The sequence below is a fragment of the Spermophilus citellus genome (genome assembly GCF_964194105.1).
Source record: "Spermophilus citellus genome assembly, chromosome: 8".
Taxonomy (NCBI): Eukaryota; Metazoa; Chordata; class Mammalia; order Rodentia; family Sciuridae; genus Spermophilus; species Spermophilus citellus.
The window spans coordinates 58,419,050-58,440,573 of record NC_138189.1 but is presented as its reverse complement, the minus strand read 5'-3'; the positions used below and the strand labels follow the sequence as shown (position 1 = coordinate 58,440,573).

The following is a 21,524-nucleotide window of genomic DNA, read 5'->3' as shown; positions in this document are numbered from 1 at the left end:
TTCAGCATTAATCATGCTGTCCAAATATCTTGTCTATTTCTTGGAACGGAAGAAAAACAGAAAGTGTTTGCTGCAATTGGTCTTCACACACAGCTCATAACTGACGTAAATGAGAGGACTCAGAGATAGTCAGACATAGTTTATCCAGAGGAGCTGCCAAAAGAATGAAGCATGTCAAGAAGCAGCCAATATCTGGAGATTATAGAGCCTGACTCTTGGAAATAACTTAATCAAAATCACTTGTTTTGTCATGAAATAAAAGCAAAGAGTTACGTGGTTTTTATTTTATATGCCACCTTAATATGTCACTTAACTCCATGAAATCTTCATAAATCAAAATTTAAAAATTTAAAGCACAGGAATACTATAACTTAGAACAAGAAACAAATTAATTCTCTCATTTAAACAAGTGATTTTCTAAGAGAAGTCCGTTTTAAGAGGTGAATGTTAGATTTCTGTGCAGTCTTTAAACTCATGAAAGCAAAAATTCTTTTTATAAATTTATGGGGTTTTGGGTTTTTTTTTTTTTTTTTTTTTTTTGGTGGTGCTGGGGATTGAACCTAAGGACTTGTGCATGCTAGGGAAGCACTCTACCAACTGAGCCATATCCCCAGCCCTAAGTTTATGTTTTTATTAATGCATTTTGGTTTATATAATTATGGGGCCCATTTTGACATATTCATAAATCTCCATAACATAGGTTGCTCTACTTCAATCTCTAATACTACCATCTTCCTTTTATTTCTCTCCCCTCCTGATCTCTTTCCACTACGCTATTGGTCTTCCTTTGGTAAATTTTTGTTTGTAATTGGTGCTTATGTGTAAAGGTAGAATTCATTGTGATATATATATACATGCACATAGTATAATTTGTCAATGTCAGTATGCATTTCCTTCCCTTTCCCCTCCCCACTCCCTCCTCCTCTATCTCCCTCCTCTACCACACTGTTTTCCCCCTTCTATTTTCATGAGATCACCTTTAAAAAAATTCCTTACTTCTCTCTGGCTTCCACATATGAGAGAACATTTTGATCCTTGACTTTCTGAGTCTGTCTTATTTCCCTTGGGAGATATTCTGTAATTCCATTCATCCACTGTCAAATGACATAATTTCACTCTTCTTTATATTCATTGTGTATATATGCCACCTTTTCTTTATCCATTCATCTATTAGGGGACACCTAGGCTGGTTGCATAACTTGATTATTGTACACTGCTCTGCTATAAAGATTGGTATGCATGTTGTTTGGAGTCAACACCAAGGAGTGGGATAGCTGGTCATGTGGTGGGTTTACTTCTAGTCTTTGAGAAATTTTCACACTGTTTTCCAAAGTAGTTGTATTAACTTTCAGTTCCACTAACAATGTAATAGTGTACATCCCCTCCCACATCCTCATCCGCATTTATTGTTACCTGTATTCTTGAAATTTGCCATTTTAACTGGAGTGAGATAAAATCTCAGTGTCATTACAGTTTGCATCCCCTTGTTTGTTACTGAAGTTGAACATATTTTGCAAGGCTGCAATTCTTAAAGAAATAGGAGAATCTTTAAAATTGAATTTTTGGTGGTAAAATTCCATTTGCCCTATAATCATCATGGAACCATTCATTCAGAATTGACAAACAGTAAATTCCAGGTGTTCACATCTTCTACTCCCCTCCTCAGGCATTGCCCTGGCAACAGCCACTTGCAGGAGTAACCTGACAGCTCCTCGCCTCAGCTGTATCAGTGTCTTTCCCTTTCTGGGCCAATTTTTCTCAGTGGCTGCCATGAAACATTCCTTGCCATAAAACAGGAGCCAATGGATAAACATTTCCCCATTTTTTTTTTCTGCTTGAAACAGATATTTTTCAATATTACTTAGAGGATTTCCGGTAGGATGGAATCCCAGTTGCCCATCCTCTTTTCTTATTTCACTCTTCCCAGTTCTTCAGTCCTATACACTGGGGACACATTATCAAATAAATGACCTGCATAGCTGACCCATGATTAGGCTCTACTTTTCAAAGGGAACCCTAGGCTGACACACTGCTCTATTCTGGGAAGTAACCATGATGATTGGCAGGCAGGTGTGGGCAGTGTAGCTCCACTGTTCTCCTCCAGCTTGCCTCAGGGACTCATTGCCTCACAACTGCCAACCCTATTTCCCTAAAATGACACAATGACTTTGTTTTTAAGGGGGGAACAATGAAGATATCAAAGCATGCCATCAAATTCAAGGCAACAAAGGAGAACAACAAAGGAGCATAATAGAGTGTCACTTCAGGGTCCTCTGAGGAAGTTGTTATTTAAACCAATACCAAAAACATGAACAGAACTTAGCCAACTAAAAAGACAGGTAGTGAGAGAATAGGAGAAAGAACATTCCAGCCCCAGGGATTGCACTATGCACATTTCTGCAGATGTTCCATGCTGCAGAGCAGTTGGATGTCAGCTAATTCCATGCTGCAGTCTCCAAATATCCTTCACCACTACTAATTAGTGTGACAGAGAGAATCCAGCATATACCAGATTTGGAATATGCATATACCTAGTGCTGATAACACCCAAGCCATTCCTTTTCAAGAAAAGGAAGATAGTCCATGTTGATCTCTTCACCTTTCCTGTGTGGGACTCTGTGGCATAACCTTCCACCCTTACCTCCACATCATTTACACACTTAACTCCCAGACCCTGTATCCTCCTTCAGAGAACATTGTTGCTCCCCACCAGCAATACAGCCCATCTCACCCTTCACTGGGACTGGGACACGTGGCCCACCAAGCTCTCCTGTTCTCTCTTCTGGAATATTATCCGGGATGAAGACAAATGGAGAATCATTCAAGCTCCAATATTTAAAAAAAAAAATCAAATACAACTTTTGTAATATATCTAAGATTATGAGTAATGAGGATAATTGAGCTTGCTTCTTACAGTATATGGGAAGATGGTTAGTGAAGCTGGTAAATCTCATCCAAGAGACTGGAGAAGGCTTCCACATTCAGGTAAAATTCTGAAGACAGTCATTGCCTAGAGAATGAATTCCACTTTTCAATAGCAGAAAACAATTACAAACAACACAGCTTTAACTACACAGTAGTAGCCAAACTCAACAGAAGTCAACCAGAAAGGCAGGGGTCTAAGGGCAGTTTTTGGTAATGCAGGAGCTAGTTAAGAAGGAAACAGAAATTGCCTGGGTCTCAAAGGTGTACACTGTGTAAATTGCATGGTGACCACAGAGCCTCTGCGGTTCCACATAAAGAAAACATAGACCTAATAAGATTGAGCACTAGTGTTTTAAACTACATAAATGTGTGCACATTTCATTTAGGGTTGGAGATGTGGCTCCTGCTGCCAACTTAAGGCCAAGAAAGCCCTTTTTTGGGTTGTTTTATTTAATCTTGCCTGGCTAGAGCCCAACTCTTCTGTGAAATGACTTAGCTTCCGCACCCCAGTTCCTCATTCCCCATCCCAGGTTTCCGGACTGGAGCAGCAGGAGGGATAAAAGAGGCGGGGACATCGCTGGAGCCGCGGGCCTGGGAACCCTAGCCCCCACTTGCCCTGAGCATTCGGATCCTGCTGGAATCTCCAGGACATGGGCCTCACATTGCGCTCCTGCAGCCTCTGCCCCCAGCTCAACTCTGGGCTGCTGCTCCTGGGGCTGTTGCTCCTATCAGCTGTGGTCACAGTCGCCAGAGGCGGTGAGAGCAGAAGTAAAGTGGGGAGGGACCAACCCATGGGAGCAGCGGGAATTGATTCCGGGAACCCCCCGGGGGGCTGAGGCAGTGTCCTTAAGGTTAATGGTGCCAGCTCTATTGTCCTGGGGTTGCGAAGTGTGCGGGCACTGTGCCAAGCTCTGCACAAGCGCGCTGCCACTGAGTCAATATACCTTCCCTCTGGAAAAGCAATTCGTGGCTAAGGAAATGAAGGCCAAGGGCAGGGGTGGGGGAGGGAGATTCCCCAGGTGCTTCTGGCCACTCCTGAAATCTCCTCCCTCCCCTACTCCTGGCTCTGCACATTTCTGCCACCCTCAGAGGATCCTTCAGATGATGGGGACCTTCAGTGCGTGTGTTTAAAGACCATGTCCAAAGTCAATGCCAAGCACATCACCAACCTGGAGGTGATCAAGGCTGGACCCCACTGTGCCAACACCCAGATAATGTGAGTCCTGGCCCCGAGCAGTTGGTGCTGCCCTTTGCCCAGCTGTCCCTCTGTCCCTCTGTCAGATCTTGTCTTGGAATCCAGGCACCAAAAGGTACATCTCTTTTCTTTTTCCTGCAGAGCTACACTGAAGAATGGAAGTAAAATTTGCCTTGAAGGGGAGGTGTCCTTCTTTAAGGGATTAGTCCGGAAACTCATGGCCAAGTAGTTTCTACCTGGCTAAATATGTACTTTGCTATAAAACTTGTTTGGGTGTTCCCCCACTCCCCGCCTCCCCCCCCCATTCTCTCTAATTAAAAAAGAAAAAAAAAAACTTCTAATGATTATATTATCCTTCAAATCTTAAATAAATAAATAATATGAACCAAGTTGTGATTTTCTCAAATATTGCTTCATTATTATGAAGAAAATAGTGATGTCATATCATATTTTCTTACAAGAAAATACCTCTAGAATTGTAAGAAAAAAAATGTTTTGAAGGAGGGTTTGTTTTATAAGAGCTGAATTTGCTAGGTGATACATGTTTGGCTGATAGATATTTGCATGTTTATGTGACAGCATTACTTCATAGATGCATATTTACTTTAGGTGTTAGCTTTGTTAATAATAGCATTTAATATGTCAAGATTATTGTACTGTCTTGAGCAAAAAATAAAAAAAATAATAGAATTTAATCATTACTAGTTTCCAAGGCTCTTTTTTTAATTAAGTAAATAAATCAGACCCTGATTTTATCCCTTTAAGACTTAGAATCCAGTACATTATTATTAGAAAATTAATAAAAATAGAATTTGAAAAGAATAGTTAATGTTACTCTATTGATACTTTGGGAAACTGCATTAAAATAGCTTAATATTTATAAGTTTTTTGAAAATGTTGATATTCTACAAAAATGAAAATTACAAACATTCTGTATTCATAATGCTGCCTACAATGGATCCCTATTTTGCAAACCAACCAGTTTTGTTCTTATTATATTTACATGTTAGTATTCCTCTAAGCATGCAGATGTCTTGAATAGAATTTTTTTTTCCGTGGGCATTTTCAGGTTGAGGAATTGCCTTATTTGCAGTTCACTATTCTCCCTTGCATTCCCTAACATTAGAGGTGTTAAGATTACATGTTAAACAGCCATGGAACCAGGAGCAGTGCAAGCTGATGTTTTCATTCACACTTTGGGAAGACATTACTGCACTTTGGGGAGAAAAGAAGATGCTGCAATGAGGGTATATTAGTTACCTATTGCTTGTGTAACAAATTCTCACAAACTCAGTGGCTTACACAACACAAATCTATTATCTCACAGTCCTGAAGGTCACAAATTCAAAATAAGTCTTCATGGGCTGAACTCAGCATGTCCTTAGGCTGTGTTCCTTCTGGCTTTAGAGGGCAGTCTTTCTCCTTACCTTTCTCAGCCTCTAGAAGCCACCTCCATTCCTTGGCTTGGGGCCCTTTCCTCCAAGTTTGAAGCTTACCATTCCAGCCTCAGCTTTTGTTGTCACATCTCCCCTCTCCTTTGACATTCTCTAATAAGGAGCTGTGTGTACACATTGGGCCCAATTGGATAAACCAGAATAACCTCACTATCTTAACATCCTAACACATGTGTCAAAATTTTTTTCTAGCCATATGAGGTAACCTAGTCATAGGTTTCAGGCATCAAGCCACGGGAATCTTAGTGGTAGGCGACATTATTCAGCCTACTACAATGGACAAGAAGGCAGAATCTAGTTGAGGTAGAAGAAAGCAACAGATGCTGGCTTAGGAACTAAGGCAATTTCGACCTAAGGTGACAATGTTTGTATAATGGTATGTTTAAACTCCTAAGGGAAATGAGACTATGATGCCATTCAGTCTCTTGGGGAAAAGGGACACCTTAGGATGACAAATTAATTAAGATAGACACAATTTCTAGAGGCTTATGAAGTGCCACAACATCATCTAAAATTTCTATACCCACACTGCAAGTTAGGTAATATTATCCCCATCACAGAGTTGAGGTAACTGTCTGGGAAAGGCCACAGCTTGTTAGAAGCTATATAAATCAGTCTGGTTCCCATCTCCCGGCTCTGGATTTCACATTGTGCATTCACACAAACAAGTAGCATGGTAGCCCATGCTTCAGAAAAGAATGACCCCATAAACTGGCTCTTGTAGATGCATTAGGGTTTGCTAGTGGGTCAAAGGGAAGAGTGGTACTACCACAACATGAAAAACTAGACAGAAAGATGCATGATTGTTAAGTCCTGGGCATATTTGGACAGAAGGTCATAGTTCTGCAGGGCTGCAGTCTATGGGGAAAGAGAGTGAACAATGGTCTCCCGTTTAGTTTTCATCCACTTGGTGCTTTTCACTTCCTGCATAGATCTCATGCATTCTTACCTAAATTATCTTTCAAAACACAGATATAATTATGGCACTTCCCTTCATAAAACAAAACTCAAAGTCCTTAGCATGGCTCTCAAGGCTGTGCTACATTGAGTTTCCCTCTGTGCCTTGTTTCCTCATCCATGAAGTGGGAACAATCTGAGTATATGCTTCATGGTTATTGTGAGGACTAAAGAAGTGGCATCGGGAAAGCATTTGGTGTAGTTCTTCATGCTTAAGAACAGCAAATATTAATTCTTGCTATCAATAATGCTTCCAAAATACCATCCCAGTCAGTTTGGAGTGTTAAGTGTTTAGCAAAGCAATTTTTTGTGACAAATACCAATACAGGGTCGCAATAGCACCAGTGTTCTTCAGAGCCAATGAAATTTGAGGGAGAAAACGTTGGAAATGAGATGAGAGTAGTGTGATTTATTTTGCTCATTCCTCTTCTGCTGTCTGTCTCAAACAACACACTCAGTTGTATCCCATAACAGAAGTGAGTTAAAGGGACAAAGGTCACAACAAATTTTTCCAAGTGAACCAGTGCTGGAATCTTGGGCCTCATATGCCTTTACTTCAGAATTACTGTGGTCTAACTATTCTGAGAACACTTTCAAGTTGCTGTCTTTATCAGCAAGGGAATTGGGAGAGGTCTTCCTTACCAGGAGAAGTCCAACACACACATAATTCCCTGTTGTTCAGCATTTATGGAGTAATAAGCTTAAGTGTACTTGAACTGTCCATCCACCCCTTCCCTCCCAAGCCTGGTGTTGGTTGAAGGCAGGCAGTGGGAAATGTCCACAAACTAGGCACTTACCTCCTGTCATGGTCCCTATCAACAAAACAAAACCACCAAAAGATATTTTGCCCCCTGAAGTTGTTCTGCCATTTTTTAATCTTTGCTCTCTTTTTTCTTCTAAGGCCTTTGTGATAACAGTTTCCTCTGTAATATGAAGAACGTTGAAGGCTTACTTGAATTTAAAGATGTATCCACAGTTTTCTCATTATAAAGGATGTGTTATTATAGGTAACAGCACATAAACAGAAAACAAATATTTTTCAAAAACTATAATTTCACCACTCAGAAATATCCTTTTCCTTTTTCAAAGTACTGGTCATATGATACGATTATAAGCTGAACAGTTAATTTTCAATAAAGTGTCATTTGTTCTCACAGACTCATAAAAGAAACAGTAATTACTTGATTATATTTCAAGGACTTAGGGAGCATCCCTGTTCCAATTTTACAGATAGAAAACCAAGTTCCAGTATAATAGAATAAGTTTTCTTTGGCCAGGGAATGAATGGCAAATCCATGTGAGAGTAATCTAGTATTCATTTTTATTCATTCCTTTATATCATTTTTATATACTGTGTATGCATATATTCATTGTATATTTATGTATGTATGTATGTATGTATGTATATAGTTCCACATGTATACATCTATGTACAGGTATGGTACCACAAGCTCACACACACATAAAAATTTCAAAATACAATACTTACACTTATTTTATACTGTTAACCCTGGTATTTCATTTTCTGTACTATGCTATCCTACTTTTAAAAAATGTTGACCACCACTCTATAATTTCATGACTCACTGCTGGACATGGATGTTAGTATAAAAGCACTTTAATTAGAGTCAAGTTCTTATGTTACCTATTGAGTCCACACTCTAGAGAAGGCACCTGGAGAGTCAGCAGGCATGAAATGAGCAGGGCCAGCTACATAGTTCAATGTGCTTGACCACGTATCCTCTTCCTTCATTCTCACCCCCGACCTGGGTTGGAATTCCCATGACAAGGAGTTTTTAACATAGAGATATTACAATAAATAGGTGTCTATATGATGTGCTACCTACTTTTCCTATTATATTCACTGCCTGTTCTGCTTCAGCCATTAGATTTGTTTCTAATGGGAACTTAATCAAGGGCAGAAAATACATTGCTTTTCAGGGGGCTTTGGAAAAAACAAACATAATAATTTAGTGAGTCTAGCAGTTTTATACTGATTTTTCCCCATATTTCTCTTTTGTTATATTCTCTCATAAATGGTAACATTAGCTCAATGGGCTAATAATTTGAGTCTCCCCTTCTGTTATGGTTTGGCTGTGAGGTATCCCCCAAAAGCTCACATGTGATACAATGCTCTTGAATTTCTCAGAGGAGAAATGATTGGGGTATAAGAGACTTAACCCAATCAGTGAATGAATCCCCTAATAGGGATTTGCTGAGTGGTAATTGAAGTAGTAGGGTGTGACTGGAGTAGGTGGGAATTGGGGCATGGTTTTGTGAGTGGAGTCTCTCTCTGCTTCCTGATCATCATGTGAGCTGCTTCTCTCTGCCACACTCTTCCCCCATGATGTCCAGTCTCACCTCTAGACCTGAGGAATGCAGCCTGCTGTCTGTGAATTGAGATCTCTGAAACTGTGGGTCCCCAAATAAACTTTTCCTCCTTTAAAGTTATTGTGGTTGGATCTTTCAGTCACAGCAGTGAAAAAGCTGACAGAAATGCCTTCAAAGCACATGTTGAAATGTAAGTGCCACTGTGATGGTAATTGGGACACAGGAATGAGTGCTCCACTGTTTTGAATGGATCAATGCCATTGTGGCAGGAGTGGCTTAGTAATGGGGAGAGTGGGTTGTTGTAAAAATATACTCAACTTTCTTGGCTTTCTCTTGTTTCTGCCCTGGCCCTCTCTCATGGGCTTTCTCATCATGTCAATTCCACTGTCATGTTTTGAAATAGCAATAAGCTTCTCATCATATGCAGCCCCTTGACCTTGGACTTTTCAGCCTCCAATATTCTAAGAAATAGGTTTTTCTATTTATAAGTTACCTACTTTGTGCTATTCAATTTCAGCAATACAAAATAGGATAAGACAACTCCTTTGGATTAAATCTTAATTTTGTTTCTGTGTGACCCTTTGTCAAACAGACTCAGTTTCCTCATTTGCAAAACAAGGACTACAGTGGCCACCATGCACAGCAATTAAAGGAGTAAATCACACTAATAGTAGGATCCAGCATGGGTTCTGATTCAGAATTGGAATCTTACAAGTGAATACTACTTTTCTTCCCTTTCCTTAGAGATTTCACAAGAGCACATGCCATTCCAAACATTGGTGGCCACAATCCTTGACCCAATACATAACCCATTAAGAACAAGGCCAGTGCTCGCTTCGGCAGCACATATACTAAAATTGGAACGATATGGAGAAGATTAACATGGCCCCTGCGCAAGGATGACACGCAAATTCGTGAAGCGTTCCATATTTTTTGAAAACTACAGACCAATATCTCTAATGAACCTAGATGCAAAAATCCTCAATAAAATTCTGGCGAATCGAATACAAAAACACATCAAAAAAATTGTGTACCATGATCAAGTAGGATTCATCCCTGGGATGCAAGGATGGTTCAACATATGGAAATCAATAAATGTTATTCACCACATCAACAGACTTAAAGATAAGAACCATATGATCATCTCAAATGATGCAGAGAAAGCATTTGACAAAGTACAGCATCCCTTTATGTTCAAAACATTAGAAAAATTAGGGATAACAGGAACTTACCTTGACATTGTAAAAGCTATCTATGCTAAGCCTCAGGCTAGCATCATTCTGAATGGACAAAAGTTGAAGGCATTCCCTCTAAAATCTGGAACAAGACAGGGATGCCCTCTATCTCCACTTCTATTCAATATAGTTCTCGAAACACTGGCCAGAGCAATTAGACGAAAGAAATTAAAGGCATAAAAATTGGAAAAGAAGAACTTAAATTATCACTATTTACAGATGACATGATTCTATACCTAGAAGACCCAAAAGGGTCTACAAAGAAACTACTAGAACTAATAAATGAATTCAGCAAAGTGGCAGGATATAAAATCAACACGCATAAATCAAAGGCATTTCTGTATATCAGCGACAAAACTTCTGAAACGGAAATGAGGAAAAACACTCCATTCACAATATCCTCAAAAAAAAATAAAATACTTGGGAATTAACCTAACAAAAGAGGTGAAAGATTTATATAATGAAAACTACAGAACCCTAAAGAGAGAAGTTGATGAAGATCTTAGAAGATGGAAAAACATACCCTGTTCATGGATAGGCAGAAGTAACATCATCAAAATGGCGATACTACCAAAAGTTCTCTATAGGTTTAATGCAATGCCAATCAAAATCCCAACGGCATATCTTGTAGAAATTGATAAAGCAATCATGAAATTCATATGGAAAAATAAAAGACCCAGAATAGCAAAAGCAATTCTAAACAGGAAGTGTCAATCAGGTGGTATAGCGATACCAGATTTCAAACTATATTACAGAGCAATAGTGACAAAAACAGCATGGTACTGGTACCAAAACAGGTGGGTGGACCAATGGTTTAGAATAGAGGACATAGAGACTAATCCACAAAGTTACAACTATCTTATATTTGATAAAGGGGCTAAAAGCATGCAATGGAGGAAGGATAGCATCTTCAACAAATGGTGTTGGGAAAAGTGGAAATCCATATGCAACAAAATGAAACTGAATCCCTTTCTCTCACCATGCACAAAAGTTAACTCAAAATGGATCAAGAAGCTTGATATCAAACCAGAGACTCTGCGTCTGATAGAAGAAAAAGTTGGCTCCGATCTACAGATTGTGGGGTCGGGCTTCAAATTCCTTAATAGGACACCCATAGCACAAGAGTTAACAAGAATCAACAAATGGGACTTAATTAAACTTAAAAGTTTTTTCTCAGCAAGAGAAACAATAAAAGAGGTAAATAGGGAGCCTACATCCTGGGAACAAATTTTTACTCCTCACACTTCAGATAGAGCCCTAATATCCAGAGTATACAAAGAACTCAAAAAATTAGACAATAAGATAACAAATAACCCAATCAACAAATGGGCCAAGGACCTGAACAGACACTTCTCAGAGGAGGATATACAATCAATCAACAAGTACATGAAAAAATGCTCACCATCTCTAGCAGTCAGAGAAATGCAAATCAAAACCACCCTAAGATACCATTTCACTCCAGTCAGATTGGCAGCCAGTATGAAGTCAAACAACAACAAGTGCTGGCGAGGATGTGGAGAAAAGGGTACACTTGTACATTGCTGGTGGGACTGCAAATTGGTGCGGCCAATTTGGAAAGCAGTTTGGAGATTCCTGGGAAAGATGGGAATGGAACCACCATTTGACCCTGCTATTGCCCTTCTCGGACTATTCCCTGAAGACCTTAAAAGAGCATGCTACAGGGATACTGCCACATCGATGTTCATAGCAGCACAATTCACAATTGCTAGACTGTGGAACCAACCCAGATGCCCCTCAATAGATGAATGGATAAAAAAAATGTGGCATCTATACACAATGGAGTACTATGCAGCAATAAAAAATGACAAAATCATAGAATTTGCAGGGAAATGGACGGCACTAGAGCAGATTATGCTTAATGAAGCTAGCCAATCCCTAAAAAACAAATACCAAATGTCTTCTTTGATACAATGAGAGCAAATATGAACAGAGCAGGGAGGAAGAGTAGGAAGAAAAGAGTAACATTAATCACTGACATGAGATGGGAGGGAAAGGGAGAGATGAGGAAGAACAAAGCCAACAGGCCAGAACTTTCCCACACAGAACCACAATCCAAGTCTTTAATACAGGCAGCTAGTTAGAAAAAGTTGAATATGACAGACACAGGTGGTGCTTTCCACTGTTGGTAGCAACTAAAAGAATCAAATAACAAAACCACAATGTTTATCAACCAATATATCTAGAGATTATAAAATATACAGGACATCTGATGATGGGGAGCCTGGCTTAACTGTCTTCCTAGTAAACAACAACAACAATAAAAAAGTAAGATTTTGATGTAACAATTTCAGTCCTTTTTATGCTGTTGTAACAGGATACCACAGACTGAATGAACTTACAATAGATGGAAATTTATTTGGCTCCTAGTGGTTCTGGAGGCTTACAAATCCAAGATTGAGGAGCTAAACCTTCGGAGGGCTTACTTGCTGCATCATAACATGGCAGAAGGCATCACAATGTGAAAGAGAGAGGGGTGCAGGAGAGGGAGAGAAAGGGGCTGAACTCAAGAATTCATCCCTTAAAAGGAACCCACCCCCATGATAATGAACTTGCTGCGGTGATAATAGTACTAATCCATTCAGGAGACAGAATCCTCATGACCACCTTTTAAAAGTTCCCCCTTTAACACTGTTCCATTGAGGATTAATGTACATCATGTAAAACCTGGGAGATATGTTCAAGCCATGCCAAATATTTATTTCTTCTCTACAGCAGATACAACATGGGATTACACATTGATCTGGCATTTTGTGATGAAAGGCTGTTAAACTTGCAGGCAGAGTAGTCATCAAGCAAAGTTGGAACAATTAGCTTTCACTTAACATCTGTGTTGCAAAATCAGACTTCTTCTACCAGTATGTTAGTGAGAACTATAGGAACTATTATCAAAGAAGGAATAAGGCAATGTATGCATACCTCCATCACCAGAATGACTATTAAGCTAGACTGAGAATATGCACTTATCTGTTTTTCCTACTTTAAATCAGAGAATAAAGGTCAAGCCTCTTCCCTCTCTTCACTTTCAATTCCAGATAAATACCTGACAGACCAGGGCTAAATAAGTATTTTTCAAATATTCACTACATGAAGAGGAACAATAATGCACTTAGTCCTGCTGATGCAGTGGTGTAGTTGAAGGCTGAGCAAAAGGCATCTAGGCAGCAGATAGTTAATTGAACATTAATGACATTCTTCCCAACTGCTAACCTTGTTAGGCTCAGAGATCTCACCATGGTATTCATAGACACTAGAGTATGCTCATGCTCTTTGTACCATCAGTGACTTGTTTGATTTTTCAGTTACAGTCACTTCTGTAAGTATTATGGAATCTATTGAGTTCCCTTCATCTGTCTATCCACATCCTCCAATCACATTCTGAAGTTTTAATACAAGCTCATTAAATTTTATTTAATTGTAGACATTTATATTCAATGTATAACACATACAAATGGAAAATATATGCCATCAAGGCATTTCTCCACTATTACCATAACTTCCACTATACATAATTGGATCTCACATTTCTTTGGTGTCTTTAACTGTTTAGACATGTCAGCCATTGAACCAGCTCAGTCACACTTCAGCAGTTCCACATCATTGTAATCAGTACCATTCAGAATTCTGTCCCTCAAAAGTTTCCTGAGTATATGAACAGAGCCTAGAAGAAAACAATAAAAACAAAGATATTTCCAACCAAAACATTGGAGGAACATTGAAACATTGAATGAACATTGAAAAATATTTAATATCAAAGTTTAATAGTCATTCATAATTTTCCTTATTGAAAGCTGTATCTTCATGCCATGTATTTTCATTTGTGGTTTATATCTTCATCTTGCAATTTCCTAAATTTTATCTCCACAGTATCAAAATCATAATGATGGTTTCATCTTCAAAATAAATTTATTATATTTTTAAAGGGAAAATTTCCCATTTTCTTTTCTTTTGTTATTCTGGCAATCCTATGTTCTTTTTGAACTATGTGGTCATGACATCATTTATTTACTAAGTACCACTTCCAGAGAGTTCAGAAAACAATCTTAAGAAAATGGGGATGCAAAGCAATCTATATAAACATTTTTTAAAAATCAATAACCTACTCCCAAGACATCTGTGAAAAGCTAATATATGACACATTTATCAATGTTAACAATTTTAAGTATTGAAATCTGATCTTATTATTATATTATCATGCCAGAGGAGAAAAATAGCTGATTTTTTTGTAGAAGAAAGATTATAGAAGAAAGTAGGCAGATTAATGTCTAATTTTACATTAGAAGTTAGACTTAATCCAATTTTACCTGTTCTATAAAACCCATTGCTGTGCTTTATACACATACATGAGTGAAAATGCATATAATGAATAGTTATTATTCACTCCTTCTGTCTAGACCACACAACCTCTAATTAACTAGATCTTTCCTTTGGCCATGAGGCAGATGGTCCATAAAGGTCAAACATCTCAGGTCCTCTTGCTTTGAATGCACTTTCAGATCTCATCTACATTCTGGGGTCCTGTTGGCAGAGCTAGGCCTTAGAACTTTCTAATGACTTCTGTTCGGGTTAATTTCTCTGTCTAAGGCAGGGTACTCTTCTCCAGCATGTCCTCTAGAATTCAAACTCTGGCTGTGGACGAAATATCTTTGTGTCCACTTGTATTCAACTGAGATTTTATTCAAGTTAGTGAGTGGCCAAAACAAGCAAAAGAAAGTAAGGAAAGTAAGGAAATCTAGGCTGCTAAAATCCTTCAAGGGCAGTTTTCTGATGTCCTTCCTCAGGACACTTTGTTTAGGAAGCAATGGCCTGAAACCATTTCATTATTATTTCATGCATTATTTCAACAAGCACTCTCACTGGAGACCTGTGAATGCAAACAGAAATGAGATATAATTGCTTTCCTGGCAGAGCATATAACTCTCATGAGGGTATGTAAACCAGTGTGCTCCACATCCCATGATGTGCTCAGAACCCAGGGGCTGGGTTAACCCCTTGAGAGGAATTATAAACTTATGATGGGGGAGGGGATGTTAGAAATACCCCCTAAATGACAAGTAGGAGCCCCCTACAACTGAGTTATACCCATCCTCCTCTTGATCTCTCAGCACTCCCTGCCTCATGTTAAACTCTCTGTTAGAAAAATAAACTGCTTATTTTTTTATTTGTTATTTTTAGTTATACATGATAGTATAATGTATTTTGACCTATTATACATACATGGATTATGACTTCCCATTCTTGTGGTTCTACCTGATGTGAAGTTACATTGGTCATTTATTAATATATGAACATGGGAAAGTTATGTCTGACTCATTCTACTATAATAAACGACTTATTTTTCTTCTCAGGTCATACAACATTGTTCCCAGATTTCATGCCTTCCTTTATTCCATTCTCCTTTTCTGAATCAGTCCCCATATCCACTCACCTCCTCCAGAAACTTTTCTCTGGCAGCTCCCATCCTTCCACAAAAGGGAATCAGGTGTTCCCTCCTCCGAGAGCCTATAAAGCTCTGTCCATTACTGAGACAGTTGGGTCCCTGGATAACTCCATGTCTTTCTGTCCTACTCCATAGACTGTGAGTTCAGTAGTGATGCAGTCTATCATTTTCCTCTTGGTTACCTAGTTCATAACTTAATTCAGTTCACAGCTTCTAAGCAGTACATAAATATTTAATTAATGAATGGGTAGATTCATTAACAATAAACAGAGCAACTTGTATTGAAAAGTAGTAGAAGCATGGAAAGTGGGTGATTTTAGGAAAACCATTTCACTGGGAAGAGACAAATATCTAATTTAACTTTTCTGAAAAATAAATTTAAATATATATATATATATATATATTGGCCTACATAACAGAAAAGTCCATGAAAAATCAGATCCAGCTGGAGGATCGCCAAAGAATTTTCTCCAAAGTAGAAATATATCCCACTTCATTTTCTCTGTGCCAACTTCATTGTGCCAATTTCTCCCCAAGAATTGGCAAAACTCTAGGCCTCTTTTTGGTTTACCCCTCAAGGGTTCTTGTGCTGGAGGTTTGGTCCCCAAGGTGAAATGTAAAGAGGTGGCTGGACCTTTAAAAGGTGGGCAGAGAGGGAGGCCCCTAGGTCAACTGAGGTCCAAATATCTTCTCTATTTCTTGGAATAGAAGAAAAACAGAAAGTGTTTGCTGCAATTGGTCTTCACACACAACTCATAACTGACGAAAATGAGAGGACTCAGATAGTCAGACATAGTTTATCCAGAGGAGCTGCCAAAAGAATGAAGCATGTCACGAAGCAGCCAACATTTGGAGATTATAGAGCTTGACTCTTAGAAATAACTTAATCAAAATCACGTGATTTTGTCATGAAAGAAAAAGCAAAGAGTTACGTGGTTTTATTTTATATGCCACCTTAATATGCCACTTAACTCCATGAAATCTTCATAAATCAAAATTTAAAAAATTTAAAGCACAGGAATACTATAACTTAGAACAAGAAACAAATTAATTCTCTCATTTGAACAAGTGATTTTCTAAGAGAAGTCCATTTTAAGAGGTGAATGTTAGATTTCTATGTAGTCTTTAAACTCATGAAGGCAAAAATTCTTTTTATAAATTTATGCTTGTTTTCTTTTTGGTGGTGCTGGGGATTGAACCTAAGGACTTGTGCATGCTAGGGAAGCACTCTACCAACTGAGCCATATCCCCAGCCCTAAATTTATGTTTTTATTAATGCATTTTGGTTTATATAATTATGGGGCTCATTTTGACATATTCATAAATCCCCATAACATAGTTTGCTCCATTTCAATCTCTAATACTACCATCTTCCCTCTATTCCTCCCTCCTCCTGATCTCTTTCCACTACTTTATTTGTGTTCCTTTGGTTAATTTTTGTTTGTAATTGGTGCTTATGTGTAAAGGTAGAATTCATTGTGATATATACATACATGCACATAGTATAATTTGTCAATGTCAGTATGCATTTCCTTCCCTTTCCCCTCCCCACTCCCTCCTCCTCCATCTCCCTTCTCTACCACACTGTTTCCCCCCTTCTTTTTTCATGAAATCACCTTTAAAAAACTACCTTACTTCTCTCTAGCTTCCACATATGAGAGAACAATTTGACCCTTGACTTTCTGAGTTTGTCTTATTTCCCTTGGGAGATATTCTGTAATTCCATTCATCCACTGGCAAATGACATAATTTCGTTCTTCTTTATATCCATTGTGTATATATTCCACCTTTTCTTTATCCATTCATCTATTAGGGGACACCTAGGCTGGTTGCATAACTTGATTATTGTACACTGCTCTGCTATAAAGATTGGTATGCATGTTGTTTGGAGTCAACACCAAGGAGTGGGATAGCTGGGTCATGTGGTGGGTTTATTTCTAGTCTTTGAGAAATTTTCACACTGTTTTCCAAAGTGGTTGTATTAACTTTCAGTTCCACTAACAATGTACATCCCCTTCCACATCCTCATCCGGATTTATTGTTACCTGTATTCTTGAAATTTGCCATTTTAACTGGAGTGAGATAAAATCTCAGTGTCATTATAGTTTGCATCCCCTTGTTTGTTACTGAAGTTGAACATATTTTGCAAGGCTGCAATTCTTAAAGAAATAGGAGAATCTTTAAAATTGAATTTTTGGTGGTAAAATTCCATTTGCCCTATAATCATCATGGAACCATTCATTCAGAATTGACAAACAGTAAATTCCAGGTGTTCACATCTTCTACTCCCCTCCTCAGGCATTGCCCTGGCAACAGCCACTTGCAGGAGTAACCTGACAGCTCCTCGCCTCAGCTGTATCAGTGTCTTTCCCTTTCTGGGCCAATTTATCTCAGTGGCTGCCATGAAACATTCCTTGCCATAAAACAGGAGCCAATGGATAAACATTTCCCCATTTTTTTTTCTGCTTGAAACAGATATTTTTCAATATTACTTAGAGGATTTCCGGTAGGATGGAATCCCAGTTGCCCATCCTCTTTTCTTATTTCACTCTTCCCAGTTCTTCAGTCCTATACACTGGGGACACATTATCAAATAAATGACCTGCATAGCTGACCCATGATTAGGCTCTACTTTTCAAAGGGAACCCTAGGCTGACACACTGCTCTATTCTGGGAAGTAACCATGATGATTGGCAGGCAGGTGTGGGCAGTGTAGCTCCACTGTTCTCCTCCAGCTTGCCTCAGGGACTCATTGCCTCACAACTGCCAACCCTATTTCCCTAAAATGACACAATGACTTTGTTTTTAAGGGGGGAACAATGAAGATATCAAAGCATGCCATCAAATTCAAGGCAACAAAGGAGAACAACAAAGGAGCATAATAGAGTGTCACTTCAGGGTCCTCTGAGGAAGTTGTTATTTAAACCAATACCAAAAACATGAACAGAACTTAGCCAACTAAAAAGACAGGTAGTGAGAGAATAGGAGAAAGAACATTCCAGCCCCAGGGATTGCACTATGCACATTTCTGCAGATGTTCCATGATGCAGAGCAGTTGGATGTCAGCTAATTCCATGCTGCAGTCTCCTAATATCCTTCACCACTACTAATTAGTGTGACAGAGAGAATCCAGCATATACCAGATTTAGAATGTGCATATCCCTAGTCCTGATAACAGCCAAGCCATTCCTTTTCAAGAAAAGAAAGACAGTTCATGTTGATCTCTTCACCTTTCCTGTGTGGGACTCTGTGGCATAACCTTCCACCCTTACCTCCACATCATTTACACACTTAACTCCCAGACCCTGTATCCTCCTTCAGAGAACATTGTTGCTCCCCACCAGCAATACAGCCCATCTCACCCTTCACTGGGACTGGGACACGTGGCCCACCAAGCTCTCCTGTTCTCTCTTCTGGAATATTATCCGGGATGAAGACAAATGGAGAATCATTCAAGCTCCAATATTTAAAAAAAAAAAAATCAAATACAACTTTTGTAATATATCTAAGATTATGAGTAATGAGGATAATTGACCTTGCTTCTTACAGTATATGGGAAGATGGTTAGTGAAGCTGGTAAATCTCATCCAAGAGACTGGAGAAGGCTTCCACATTCAGGTAAAATTCTGAAGACAGTCATTGCCTAGAGAATGAATTCCACTTTTCAATAGCAGAAATCAATTACAAACAACACAGCTTTAACTACACAGTAGTAGCCAAACTCAACAGAAGTCAACCAGAAAGGCAGGGGTCTAAGGGCAGTTTTTGGTAATGCAGGAGCTAGTTAAGAAGGAAACAGAAATTGCCTGGGTCTCAAAGGTGTACACTGTGTAAATTGCATGGTGACCACAGAGCGCTCTGCGGTTCCACATAAAGAAAACATAGACCTAATAAGATTGAGCACTAGTGTTTTAAACTACATAAATGTGTGCACATTTCATTTAGGGTAGGAGATGTGGCTCCTGCTGCCAACTTAAGGCCAAGAAAGCCCTTTTTTGGGTTGTTTTATGTAATCTTGCCTGGCTAGAGCCCAACTCTTCTGTGAAATGACTTAGCTTCCGCACCCCAGTTCCTCATTCCCCATCCCAGGTTTCCGGACTGGAGCAGCAGGAGGGATAAAAGAGGCGGGGACATCGCTGGAGCCGCGGGCCTGGGAACCCTAGCCCCCACTTGCCCTGAGCATTCGGATCCTGCTGGAATCTCCAGGACATGGGCCTCACATTGCGCTCCTGCAGCCTCTGCCCCCAGCTCAACTCTGGGCTGCTGCTCCTGGGGCTGTTGCTCCTATCAGCTGTGGTCACAGTCGCCAGAGGCGGTGAGAACAGAAGTGGGGAGGGACCAACCCATGGGAGCAGCGGGAATTGATTCCGGGAACCCCCCGGGGGGCTGAGGCAGTGTCCTTAAGGTTAATGGTGCCAGCTCTATTGTCCTGGGGTTGCGAAGTGTGTGGGCACTGTGCCAAGCTCTGCACAAGCGCGCTGCCACTGAGTCAATATACCTTCCCTCTGGAAAAGCAATTCGCGGCTAAGGAAATGAAGGCCAGGGGCGGGGGTGGGGGGTGGGGCAGGGAGATTCCCCAGGTGCTTCTGGCCACTCCTGAAATCTTCCTCCCTCCCCTACTTCTTGCTCCCACCCTTTCTGCCACCCTGCAGAAGATGGGGACTCTCACTGTGTGTGTGTCAAAACCATGTCCAAAGTCAATGCTGAAAATATCTTCAAACTGGAAGTGATCAAGGCAGGACCCCACTGTGCCACAGCCCAGATGATGTGAGTTCTGGCCCTGGGCAGTTGGTGCTGCCTTTTTCCTCTCTGTCCCTCTGTCCCCCTGTCTGATCTTGTTTTGGAATCAGGGCACCAAAGGTGCATGTCTTTGCTTTTTGCTGCAGAGCTACACTGAAGAGTGGAAGGAAAATTTGCCTTGAACGGCAGGTCACCCTCTTTAAGAGATTAATGAAGAAACTCCTGGACAGTTAGTTTCTACCTGGCTAAATGTGTATTTTGCTATAAACATGTTTGGGTGTTTCCCCCCACCACACACACACACACACACACACACACACACACACACATTCGCTCTAACTAAAAAAGAATCTTCTAATGCTTATATTATCCTTCAAGTTTTAAATAAATAAATAATATGAATCAAGTTGTGATTTTGTCAAAATATTGCTTCATAATAGAGCAGAAAATAGTGATGCCATAACATATTTTCTTACAAGAAAACACCTCAAGAATTTTAAGCAAAAAAAAAAATGTTTTGAAGAAGGGTTTTTTATAAGGAATAAATTTCCTGGTGCTACATGTAGGCTGATAGATATTTGCATGTTTATGTGACTGCATTACTTAATATATGCATATTCACTGTATGTGTTACCTTTGTTAATAATACCATTTAAGCATTACTAGTCTCCTAGGCTCTTTTTTTTTAAATTAAGTAAATAAATCCGACCCCGAATTTATCCCTTTAAGACTTAGACTCTCCTACATTATTATTAGAAAATTAATAAAAATAGAATTTGAAAAGAATAGTTAAGGTTACTCTATTAATAGTTTGGGAAACTGCATTAAAATAGGTTAATCTTTATAAGGTTTTTGAAAATGTTGATATTCTACAAAAATGAAAATTACAAACATTCTGTATTCATAATGCTGCCTACAATGGATCCCTATTTTGCAAACCAACCAGTTTTGTTCTTATTATATTTACATGTTAGTATTCCTCTAAGCATGCAGATGTCTTGAATAGAATTTTTTTTCCCTGGGCATTTTCAGGTTGAGGAATTGCCTTATTTGCAGTTCACTATTCTCCCTTGCATTCCCTAACATTAGAGGTGTTAAGATTACATGTTAAACAGCCATGGAACCAGGAGCAGTGCAAGCTGATGTTTTCATTCACACTTTGGGAAGACATTACTGCACTTTGGGGAGAAAAGAAGATGCTGCAATGAGGGTATATTAGTTACCTATTG

The 21,524-nt window shown here is 39.3% G+C and overlaps 2 protein-coding genes across 2 annotated transcripts; both read left to right on the top strand.

Annotated features, from left to right (window-relative positions):
* Positions 1-3,515: 3,515 nt before the first annotated feature.
* Positions 3,516-4,606, top strand: LOC308655038 (platelet factor 4-like). The gene is made up of 3 exons (XM_081304813.1): positions 3,516-3,681; positions 4,015-4,141; positions 4,262-4,606. Exons 1-3 carry the CDS (start codon positions 3,576-3,578, stop codon positions 4,347-4,349), a joined length of 321 nt encoding a protein of 106 aa, XP_081160939.1. The 5' UTR covers positions 3,516-3,575; the 3' UTR covers positions 4,350-4,606.
* A 15,095-nt stretch (positions 4,607-19,701) lies between these two features.
* LOC308655007 (platelet factor 4-like) lies at positions 19,702-20,652 on the top strand. Its single transcript, XM_081304780.1, has 3 exons — positions 19,702-19,870; positions 20,208-20,322; positions 20,442-20,652. The coding sequence occupies exons 1-3, from the start codon at positions 19,765-19,767 to the stop codon at positions 20,527-20,529; spliced, it is 309 nt and encodes a 102-aa protein (XP_081160906.1). The 5' UTR covers positions 19,702-19,764; the 3' UTR covers positions 20,530-20,652.
* The last annotated feature ends 872 nt before the right edge of the window (positions 20,653-21,524 follow it).

Bases quoted from the DNA above. Each gene is read 5' to 3' on its own strand.
- LOC308655038 (XM_081304813.1), top strand. From the start codon at position 3,576: ATGGGCCTCACATTGCGCTCCTGCAGCCTCTGCCCCCAGCTCAACTCT. The intron at 3,682-4,014 runs GTGAGAGCAGAA...TGCCACCCTCAG, and splicing joins GGTCACAGTCGCCAGAGGCG to AGGATCCTTCAGATGATGGG. The intron at 4,142-4,261 runs GTGAGTCCTGGC...TTTTTCCTGCAG, and splicing joins TGTGCCAACACCCAGATAAT to AGCTACACTGAAGAATGGAA.
- LOC308655007 (XM_081304780.1), top strand. From the start codon at position 19,765: ATGGGCCTCACATTGCGCTCCTGCAGCCTCTGCCCCCAGCTCAACTCT. The intron at 19,871-20,207 runs GTGAGAACAGAA...GCCACCCTGCAG, and splicing joins GGTCACAGTCGCCAGAGGCG to AAGATGGGGACTCTCACTGT. The intron at 20,323-20,441 runs GTGAGTTCTGGC...TTTTTGCTGCAG, and splicing joins TGTGCCACAGCCCAGATGAT to AGCTACACTGAAGAGTGGAA.